At 41.8% G+C, this 12,150-nt stretch overlaps 1 protein-coding gene across 3 annotated transcripts in view; it reads right to left on the bottom strand.

The window, feature by feature from the left end:
* cpsf2 (cleavage and polyadenylation specific factor 2) overlaps positions 1-12,150 on the bottom strand; it is a 35,313-nt gene that overhangs the window by 11,034 nt on the left and 12,129 nt on the right. For 2 of the 3 annotated variants that reach the window (XM_017352464.3, NM_001002384.1), the window contains 3 exon segments: positions 9,338-9,628; positions 7,270-7,370; positions 1,495-1,698 (listed from right to left, as the gene is read on the bottom strand). In XM_017352464.3, the coding sequence (XP_017207953.1) occupies positions 1,495-1,698; positions 7,270-7,370; positions 9,338-9,628 (596 nt within the window). 3 annotated transcript variants of the gene reach the window in all.

The following is a 12,150-nucleotide window of genomic DNA, read 5'->3' as shown; positions in this document are numbered from 1 at the left end:
TGGATAGAACGGCTGATAGATGGATAGAACGGCTGATAGATGGATAGAACGGCAGATAGATGGATAGAACTGCTGATAGATGGATAGAACGGCAGATAGATGGATAGAACTGCTGATAGATGGATAGAACAGCAGATAGATTGATAGAACGGCTGATAGATGGATAGAACAGCAGATAGATGGATAGAACGGCAGATAGATGGATAGAACGGCTGATAGATGGATAGAACGGCAGATAGATGGATAGAACGGCTGATAGATGGATAGAACAGCAGATAGATGGATAGAACGGCAGATAGATGGATAGAACGGCAAATAGATGGATAGAACGGCAGATAGATGGATAGACAAAACAACAGAAAGACAGAAAGATAGATAGAACAACAGACACGCAGACAGACAGAATGATGGAAAGAACAGCAAATAGATGGATGGAATGGCAGATAGATGGATAGACAGAACAACAGACAGATAGATAGAATGACAGACAGGCAGACAGAAAGAATGACAGATAGAACAGCAGATAGACGACAGAGCAGCAGATATACGGACAGAGCGGCAGAAAGTCATATCGGCAGAAAGACTCATAGGATAGACTGACAGATAGAACAAAAGATACTGCAGATGAATAGAATGATGGAAAGATAGATCGAACAACAGATAGAACGACGGAAAGACGGATAGAACAACAGATGGATGGATAATTGGATGAATAGATGGGTGAATGGAACGACAGATAAGATAGATTGAAAGATAGAGTGACGGATCCACAATTAGAAGGACTGAAAGACAGGTAGAACGACAGATAGGCAGGTAGAGCGACGGATAAATGGATGGATGAACGGAGACAAACAAAAATGAAAGTGAGTGACCGATACACAGATAGAACGACGGAAAAATGGATGAAACCACAAAAAGCAGATAGAATGACAAATAGATAGAACGACAGACAGACGGATAGAGCGACAGATGAATGGATAGACGTATAGCTGTATGGATGGACAGATTGATGATAGACTAATAGATAAAACAGCAAATACCTGAATAGACAGACAGACAGATTGAGCGGCGGACAGACAGATATAACGATGGATATCACAATGGATAGATGGATCAAATCATGATAGAATGACGGATGGACGAATAGACATTTAGACAGACGGATAGATAGACAGACAGACAGACGAATAGATAGATGGATGGATAGTGAGACACAGATAGACGCATGGATTGACATGAATGGATGGATGGATAAATGAACAGATGGATAGACAGATGAACGAATGGACAGATGGATGGATAGATAGATAGAAGGATATTGAGACACATAGATGGATAGACAGATTGAAATAGATGGATAGACAGACAGACGGATGTATAGATAGACGGATAGACTAAAAGACACACTGACAGATATTTAGATAGATGGATGGATGGACAGATTTTACACATTGCATATCCTTTTTTTATGGATGAATAAATCTTGTTGTTCACCTGATGATCTCTCCATACTCATCCCACTTGATTCTCTCCTCGTGTGTAGGGAACATCGGGTAGGATTTCTTGGCCTGTTTGAAGAATCCGCCCTTCCTGCCGCCTTCGCCCTTCATCATCAGGTCGTGATGTTTGGTTTTCACTACCGCCGGCTGCTCCAGATCATCCTCCATATCGCTCTCATCACTCGAGTCCAGGTCCACTCTGAACAACAATAAACAACCATCATATAAAACCATTGATGCATATTTATAGCTTATCATATACATAGCAATTATTAAACCACCATTAGCTCAGGATGTCTTACAGTGCAAAAATAAATATAGTTTCATGACCTCTGGAACTAACAAGTTTCTTATTAGATGATTATGGTTGTTACTCAATACAGTTTATTGATATCAGTAATTCATGATATTATTATTTTTTATAGATAAGTAGAAAAGTACTTTTAACAGCTACAACCCTGGACATATCCCCATTATGCCACCCCATTTTATGCACATCAGGAAAACACAGGATAACTGTAGACCCAAGCCCGAGCCACGGACTGGTACCGCTCTGTGTATCAATTGGTACCAGGCTGAAGGTAGATGGATAGGTAGACAGATTGATGGATTAAATATTTAAATATTACATCTTCTCCGCAAAAAGTTTGTTATTTCCATTGGAGGTGTGTGGCTTGTGTGTTCCTGGCGCACTCAGTTGAAAAGATCTTCAGAACGATGTGAGCGAGCGAATCGTCTATGCGTAGTGCTTGTGTAACCCCACCAGTCCTACACCACTCAACCCGCTCCTACCTGGGATTGAATCGGCAACATTCCACATGAGAGTTGGTTGCTCTAACAAGGAGGCTAAAGACCATGACCTAGTGTCTTTCGCTAGAGCACTTTCAGGGTCAGAGGAGAGAGGTTGACCTGCACAGCACTTCACTAGCTGGCCTCTGTTACACTCACCCCCTTTAACCTTACTCCAATCCGGGTCAGGGCATCGATGTAACCCAGCCGGTCCTCCACCACCCAATCCACTCTGATCTGGGATTGAACCGGCGACTCTCCTCATGGGAGACGGTTAATCTAAAAAAAGAGGCTAAAGACCATGGCCCCAAGCTTCTGTCACTAGAGCACCTTTATGCTGTGTTCACACCAGACGCGGAACGCGCGGATAAATCGCGCTATTCGCGCGTAAATTGCCGCGTTAACATTTGAGTTTACTCGCTTCATTTGTGCGTCAAATCCGCTTCATTCGCGTGTCAAATTTACTTCAGAACAGACGTGGAGTCACGTGATGGGCAGGACTTCTGTCTTCCCGGTGACTCTAGCTTCGTAGCTAAAAGGCTAAAATGGATTTTATGAAAAAAATAACAGTGTTTATGCACTTTATGAAGGCTGAAAAACAGCGTCGATACGTTTAGGACCGTGTCTGAGTCCACTACATCCTTTCAGAGGTGCATCCAGCTCTGTGAGCTCATAAACTCCTCCAGAAACGGAACCTAGATCAAGGAGGCATTCAACTGTGCTTCTGACTGAGCCAAGCCCAGTTTGATGACTTGTTGTCGGTGTCGCCAGGAGGATTTCCCCCGGGACACCATCAACTGGTTCTACGTCACAATCACGCCCCCACAAGAGCAAGCTTCTGATTGGTTAACACGGCGCAAATGTCTGCTGAAGTTCAGATTTTTGAACTTGAGAGATTCGCGCAAAACGTTCGTTAAGCGCGTCAAACGCGCAAAACGCTCAATTCGCCTTACGCGTATCGCGCCGCAGGATGTCTATTTGCGCGTTTGCATTGACTTAACATGTAAATCACTCGCGTTTGATGCGCTTTCTGCGTCTGGTGTGAACGCAGCATTAGAGGTCAGAGGAGTGAGGTTTACCTTCACAGCACTTAACTAGCTGTGACCTCTGTTACACTCACCCCAATCTGGGTCACTGCACCAATGTAACCCCGCCGGTTCTACACCACCCAACCCGCTCCAAGCTGGATCGAACCGACAACTGTCTACATGGGAGACAGTTGATCTAAAAAGGAGGCTAAAGACCATGGCCTCTAGTGTCTGTCGTTAGAGCACCTTAGTGGTCAGAGGAGTGAGGTTTACCTGCACAGCAATTCACTAGCTAGCCTCTGTTACACTCACCCCCCTAAACCTCACTCCCACCTGCATCTCGGGACCAATGTAACCCCACCGGTCCAGATCTACCCAACCCACTCTGAGCTAAGAAATACCGGCGACTCTCTGGATGTGAGATGGTTAATCTAACAAGGAGGCTAAAGACCATAGCCTCTGGCGTCTGTCACTAGAGCACATTAGTGGGCAGAGGAGTGAGGTTTACCAGCACAGAAGTTCACTATCTGGCCTCCGTTACACTCACCCCCCTAAACCTCACTCCTATCCAGATCATGACACCAATGTAACCCCACCGGTCCTACACTACCCAACCCGCTCTGAGCTAGGATTGAACTGGCGACTTTCCATGTGGTAATTAGTTGCTATAAGAAGGAGGCTAAAGAACATGGCCTTTAGCGTCTGTCGGTAGAGCAATTTTGGTGTCAGAGGAGTGAGGTTTACCTCCATAGCACTTCACTGGCTGGCATTTGTTATACTCACCCCCTAAACCTCACTCCCATCAGGGTCACAGTACCAATATAACCCTGCTGGTTCAACACCACCCAACCCACTCGGAGCAGGATCAAACCGGCAACTCTCCACATGGGAGACCTTATTGGTCAGAGGAGTGAGGATTACCTGCACAGCACTTCAATAGCTGGCCTCTGTTACACTCACCCCCCTAAACCTCACTCCCATCTGGGTCACAAGACCAATGTAACAGCTCTGGAACTACACCACTCAACCCGCTCTAAGCTGGGATTGAACCGGCGACTCTACGGATGGCAGGCGTTTGATCTAAAAAGGAGGTTAAAGACCATGGCCTCTACACTCTCAGAAATAAAGGGACGAGAGCTGTCACTGGGGTGAAATCTTTTCAAAAGGTACAACTTTGTACCTTAAAGGTCCACATTAATACCTCAAGGGTACATATTAGTACCTTAAAAGTACAAAAGTGTTCCCTTTTTTTAGGTACTAATATATCCTTTTGAGGTACTGATATGTACCCTTAAAGGGCCATGACACCCCCCAATTTCGGTTAAAGTCTACTTCAGAATTTTTTCAAAAGATGCATGATTAATGGGCGTGGAGCTCCGCGAGCATCGGGCAGGAGTGGGGGAGAACGTGAGTGAACAACTGTTGTTGTCAGTTAACTCACAAAATGAGACAAACCGTGAGGAGACGCATGAGTTTATAGTTTACAAAGTTAAAATGCAAAGAAATGAACAGTGATTTAATGCCCTGCTACATTTGTTATTCGTAATTTCATATACACATAACCACAATTTATATCATTATAAAGATAAGTGTGTTCATGTAAACACTATAAATGAGGACTTCTCCCTCAATCCCCGTATCCAGCAGACTCAGTGCAGCAGGTCTCCTGACCTGTCTATTTTAACCAGTAACCCTGCTGGTAATCTGGAGGATTTAGGCAAACACAGCAGCACAGTGATGTGTCTGAATGTGAACGAACTCCTGATAAAAGACAGTGTCCGCCATTCTCTAATTCTCATGCTGCTCTCCCGACAAAAATGCTTGCAGCACACACACAGCTTTGCTGTATGATCGGCCCTGACAAGATCGCGGGGGAAAACATGCAACAAACCCCGTGGATGATGGAAACAAACGCATATGAGCTTTCATGAACGGCTAAATACCGTGTGCCTGTCCGTGTCTCACAGCTCGGGCTTGACACTGGCAGGTCTCATGAATAATTAAGCAGCCAGCTCTTCTAATAGGATAAGAAAACTCCGCTATGAATAATAATGAGAAACCGACGTGTCATCATTGCACTTGCAGTTCTGCGCTGCGTCGCCGATTTTGATCCCGCCCCAAAAATCATTTCAAACCCGGAAGCTGAAATTAGCTGACAAAAGCTCAAAATTATCCAGTTTTCCCCACAATTAAAGCTGACAGGTGCTAACATTGTCTTAACTGATGCTCAACACACACAAATCTGTTAATATAAAAAAAAAAAGTTCTCCAGGGTGTCCTGAACCTTTAAAGCACAAACATGTACCTTCTGAAAAGGTACCACCCAAGTGACAGCTCGCATACCTTTATTTTTGAGAGTGTAGCGTCTGTTGCTAGAGCACCTTCAGAGGTCAGAAGAGTGAGGTTTAACTGCACAGCCCTTCGCTAGTTGGCCTCAGTTACACTTGGCTGGCGGGGTGCAGGAATTAGGGTGCTTTCACACCTACACTTTTGTTTCGGAACGTGTCTCGATTGCTCAGTTAGCGCGGTTCGTTGGCATATGTGAACAGGGCAATCGCGCTCTGTTCCGCGCCAAAGTAATCGCTCCGAGATCGCTTGAATGAGGTGGTCTCGGCTCGATTGAAACAAACCCTGGAGCGGTTCGATTGCAGTGAGAAAGCGATCTGATCCGAGCGCGGTTATATCACAGTGTTTTATGGATATGTAATAGGCATACAGCTATATGAAGAGAGAATTATGAGTAGGGCGGGAAGTTTCGCGAGTCTCCGGATGCCCGCAAACGAGTGATGATCTCCCGGTAATCTCGTGTCACCCTCCCGGTCCTCAAACAGGCATCGTCGCGCACCCTTCTCACTCCTCCCCACCGCATCTCTCCTCAGACACGTAGCGCGGGTGCTCCCTGTCAATCACCACCAAACCACCACCTCTCCTGACAGTTTAGCGGGACGCTGCAAAATAAACCCTGACACTCTGACCAATGTGAGGAGAGTTTACTTGCACGTGACTTGTTTTAGCTCTTTTGGTCCGATTAGAAACTTTGCAGTGTGAAAGCGAACCGCTACAAGAGCAAAGAGCAACAATGTAACATTTGTAATCTCTGTTTCAGAACAACTGAATCGATTCACAGGTGTGAAAGCACCCTTACTCTTATTACTGTCTGTTTCCAAAAAGCTGAAACTTTGTAACAAAGACATACTTGTAGAGCTGCACAATTAATCGTTAAAAGATCGCGATCTGGATTCGACCCCCTGGACAGTCTTAATTCTGCATTTCTACAATTCTGTCAATCATATTTTCAAGTTCAGAAGAGAAGAAAAGGCGTGAAGAGGCGTAATTGACCTACCTATCGTAAGTTTCAGCATGAATTTTTTCATTGGGCAAAAATTTTTTAGTCTTATGCTTTACCCAGTATATATAAATTCATTTAGATCATTTACTTTATTCATTACTATTGGAATGTGAAGAGATCTTCTCAGAAGACAATCACCTATTGCACCTTTAAGTTTTTAGTTTTATAAATGAGCATAAATGCAAACATCCTCAATAATTTCTACTTTTGACAGAATCTGTGCAAAACTATAAATTAACATGAAGACAAAAGACATGTTAGTAGCATTAGTGCAGGATTTGACACACCCTGCTGAACATCAGAGCTGTTTTAAAGTGCTTTTATTCATCTTTAAGCAGCGGCAGAAGCAGATGTTGAATGTTTAACAACAGCTCTAAAAAGTGCTACGACTTTTTGACCTGATAACGCTTCAGCTCATCAAGTATTTATAGCTATAGATCTTTCTTCTTTTCACAGAGGATCCTTTCTTTGACTATGCAAAGTATTAGCCAGACTTGATAAATGCTGTTAGAGAAAGTCTTGGGGGTTTGATCAGCGGTGCATTCTGGGCGAATCAAAGCCCATTTTTCATTCTGACAGTGTTTTAGTCACATTTTCCACTTACTCTTTTGCCTGCTCCAGTTTTTTGGCAGCTTCTTTCTTCATCCTCTCTTTCTCCATGTACTCCTCTAGTTCTCGTCCCTCCAGTCGGCAACGCTTTCTTATCTTGTTCAGTCACAGAGAGGAAAAAAACAAAAACATAAGAGCTTGCAAATAATAAATTAAGATATCAAACACTTCGCATTCTCAGTTAGACTGCATATGCAACATAACAACAAAAACTGCACTAAAAAAATAAGCTAAAAAGTCAGAAGTCAAACATTTTTTTGCTATTAAACCATTCATAATACGAGATTCATCTGAATGGCATCTGTCAATTAAAAAAAAAAAATAAATAAATAAATAAATATATATATATATATATATATATATATATATATATATATATATATATATATATATATATATATATATATATATATATATATATATATATATTCACAAGGAACATTACTATATGTATATACGCTACCTGACAAAAGACTTGTCGCCAATCCAAGTTTTAGGAACAACAAATAATAACTTGACTTGTAGTTGATCATTTGGTATTAGAAGGGGCTTAAATGAAAGGCAAAGATCATGCTTATTTTAACAAAATAAAATATGATCACCAATGGTCATGACTGAAAGGACAAGAACTTGGATACAAGCGGCCGAAATTATTTTCCTTCGAAGGGTGGCAGTGCGCACTCTTATGGATAGGATGAGAACCACCAACAACCAACAATCAAGAATAAATGATGATTATTTGGCGTAGAGGATTTGCAATCCAAAAATGTAATTTTAATGAAATTCAATGGGGCAAAAACAGCCACTAACATGACAAAAGGGTAGTTTATTTGAACAACACATAAGGGTTAATAGATATTCAGATGTTGTTTTATTCCTGTTAGTGCTCTTCAACAATAAGCTGATAAATTTCTAAACAAAAATTGATGTGACTATTTTTATTTAAAGGATTGATAATGTAATTTAGCCTAAATCTAGTGCTTTAAATAGATTAAAGCCTTAAAGGTGCAGTAGGTGATCTTCCACAATGCTAACAGCTTAGCATAAATCTCTGAATCACAGTCCCTCCCCTGCCGTCTAGAGCCACGCCTCCTGAAACACGAGCACAGCAAAAGAACCCTCTCTCATGTGTTAAAAGAGACTAGTGCTTGTCCGGCGGCGTGCAAGCCAAACTGACATGCAAGTTCAAAGTGAATATTTAGTTGCATGGTAAACTATATAGGGAGAGACTAGGCAGAATAGCGATATTTACTTGTGTTTTGTTGTTAAACTAATTAAAATCTACATCATCGATGCTGTGAAAGGTCCCTTATGAAACTAAAAATAGTCTTATCAATCAATTATCAACACTTCTGTGAAGATATAACTCATTTATAACAACAACATCTAACGTTACATCAGCTTTGCGTGAAGCTAAAACAGTTTTAAAACAGAACATTACCTGTCTAAGAGAAATCCTTCAGACATGGTGTCATCCTTTCTCCAGCGTGCAAAGGTAACTCCAATACTGATTCGGGTTTTTAAAAAGTTTGGATTCAGCATGTTTTTACCAATCGTGTGCATGCTCTCTCTTGTGAATGCGCGGCAGTCGGCGGAGCTGCGTACAAACGGCTGCACAGCTGTTCAAATCTGCATTTGCTGACAGACAGATTGGACTACTGATCGGAATTATGAGAGATGTCGACCCGACTCTATTTAATTGGATGAACATTTTCTAGTTATATGCCTTACCTAAAATATAAAAATACATATAAATACATTTAGATCATTTACTGTAATCATTACTATTAGACTGTGAAGAGACTTTCAACCAGAACAACAACAAATGCTTCTGAAGACAATCACCTACTGCACCTTTAAGTCCTTTAAACAGACTTGAACAGACATTCATTTAGATGTTCATGCGTAAAACTAGCGCCATTTAAATGCAAGCGCCATCAGCAGTGTTGAAAATCCATTGTATTTACTGTGATAAAAAATATTCCATATTTAAAGACAGTGTGCCGTCAGTAGGGCCCTCCCCTGTAAGCCCATGCAATAATGCACCCCTGACTGGTCCTCACCTCCAGCTCTATCCTCTTCTCCCCGGGGTTATCTATGAGGTATCGGGCCAGTGTTCCAGGTGTGGTCCTGTAGGTGAGGATGACCGAGTTTTTGGCGTCTTGGCACCACTGTATGAAGAGCTCCCGAGAGAAGCCTGATTCCAGATCCGGCTGACTGCACAGAACCACCTTTGGGCTGGGAACTCGAGCCAGGTCAGACAGGCTGTGGCAGAGTGACAGGTGGCGGAACTGGAAAGGGTTGTTCCTCTTGTCTTCGAAGCAGCGCATCAATTTGTCGCTCATCCACTCGACCTGTGAGAGAAGAGGGAGAGATGTTAAAATAAAGATCACATCTTTAAGAGACTCAATGTACAGTCAAATAACACAGACTATTCCTCAGTTCCAGTCACTACATAACAATGATCAATTAAGAATTCTACTTAAAGGCTCTGTTGCTTTCTATCATAAACATCAATGCCACTAACTAAGGGGTAAAGAGTGAACATATATAATATATTATATATATTTATATAATGTTTTATATAAATATATATATGAGCAATTCCATGAAAATGTCAACCTTGCCATGAAAAGAAAAATGTTTTGACCAAAATAGCAAAACCGTTTCTACATTTTTTGCGCAGGCAAGTGTTTTACAGTACTTTAAAATACTTAAAAATGTCTCTGTCAATGTTTTCAAACTATTCTATTTGATTTACCAAAGTCAAACAAATGGCAATTTCACATCCGTCACATCCATAACGAAAAAGTGTCACATCCATAACAAAGCTTTTCCCTCAAAAATGTAAAAACGTCAAAATAAAATAAAATCACTCAGCTTTGTTCTATAAAGAGCGAACTCTTATCCTTTTGTTGAGCATTATTTATTTTGGGTTGTGCAGTTTAATTCACAGAATTTCTACGAAATATGTTGTATACTGTAAACTCGCAGACTTTTTTTTTGTCGCATCCATAACGCTTGTTTATTTTCCTCATTTAAAGTATAAAAATGTTCACAGATTGAATTTTTTTGATCCCATAACTCTGTGGTTAGTTGTTTTGGAAAATATAAACAGATGATTCAATATAATGTTAACGTATACTTTCTCTGCGAATTTATGTTTTGAATTTTTACTGCAAATGTCACATCCATAACGCTGGAATCAGCCATATGCATTTTATTGTTTTACAGTATTCTGTGCAGTGGTTGATTTTGTCACAGTAGTTTTTTATAATATCATCAGGTGTACATGCATGAAAAATACTGTAGTAATTTATAGTAAACACAATAGTTTGTAAACCACGCTATAGTAAAGTTTATTATACTGCATCTTCCACTCTTTGGACTAACATTAGAGAACTGTAAAACTGTAAAATCAAATACTGTAGCATGCTGTATACTCCAGTAAACTGAGGTGTATTTCAGAATAATATACCCTATACTTGTAAAAATTACAGTATTCTATAGTTTTTGCGCTAAAAACTTTGGAACCTCCATAACAGATTTATTCACGTACATTACTATAGAAAAATTCAAAAATACTTAAATAGCTAAAATATTTAGTAAATACTATAGTATTTACTATACATTACTGAAGTATTTTTTCGTATCATTATATTTTTGAATATAATACAGTATATGATATACAGAGAGGCAGACGACAGAGGGATAGATGGACGTTCAGATGGATAGACGGACAGATAGACGACAGAGAAATAGTTGGATGGATAGGCAGACGGACGGACAGAAAGACGGACGGACAAACTGACAGATGGACAGATGAAACGGACAGAAAGAAGGATGGACAAACAAACGGTCAGACAGAGAGAGGGTTGGACGGATAGAAGGACTGGCAGAGGGATAGACGAACGAACAGACGGTCGGACGGATGAACAGATAGACGACAGAGAAATAGATGGACGGATAGGCAGACGGACAATCTGATAGACAGACAGATGATCGGACGGATAGACGGACGGACAGACAGACAGATAAACGGACAGAAAGAAGGACGGACAAACAAACGGTCAGACAGAGAGGAGGTTGGACGGATAGACGGACTGGCAGAAGGATAGACGAACGAACAGACGGTCGGACGGACGGACAGATAGACGACAGAGAAATAGATGGACGGATACTCAGACGGACGGATGGACAAACTAATAGACAGACGGACATAAACGGACAGAAAGAAGGACGGACAAACAAACGGTCGGACAGAGAGACGGTTGGACGGATAGACGGACTGGCAGAAGGATAGACGAACGGACAGACGGTCGGAAGGAAGGACAGATAGACGACAGAGAAATAGATGGACGGATAGGCAGACGGACAAACGGACAAACTGATAGACAGACGATCGGATGGATAGACGGACAGATAAACGGACAGAAAGAAGGACGGACAAACAAACAGTCGCACAGAGAGACGGTTGGATGAATAGACGGACTGGCAGAAGGATAGACGAATGGACAGACGGACGGACGGACAGATAGACGACAGAGAAATAGATGTGCGGATAGGCAGACGGACAAATGGACAAACAGATAGACAGACAGACGATCGGACGGATAGACGGACGGACAGACAGACGGACAGATAAACAGACAGAAAGAAGGAAGGACAAACAAACAGTCCCGCACAGAGACGGTTGGACGAATAGACGGACTGGCAGAAGGATAGACGAACGAACAGACGGTCGGACGGACGGACAAATAGACGACAGAGAAATAGATGGACGGATACTCAGACGGACGGATGGACAAACTAATAGACAGACGGACATAAACGGACAGAAAGAAGGACGGACAAACAAACGGTCGGACAGAGAGAC

Source organism: Danio rerio, chromosome 20 (genome assembly GCF_049306965.1).
Source record: "Danio rerio strain Tuebingen ecotype United States chromosome 20, GRCz12tu, whole genome shotgun sequence".
Lineage (NCBI taxonomy): Eukaryota > Metazoa > Chordata > Actinopteri > Cypriniformes > Danionidae > Danio > Danio rerio.
This window is presented reverse-complemented; position numbering and strand designations above follow the sequence as displayed.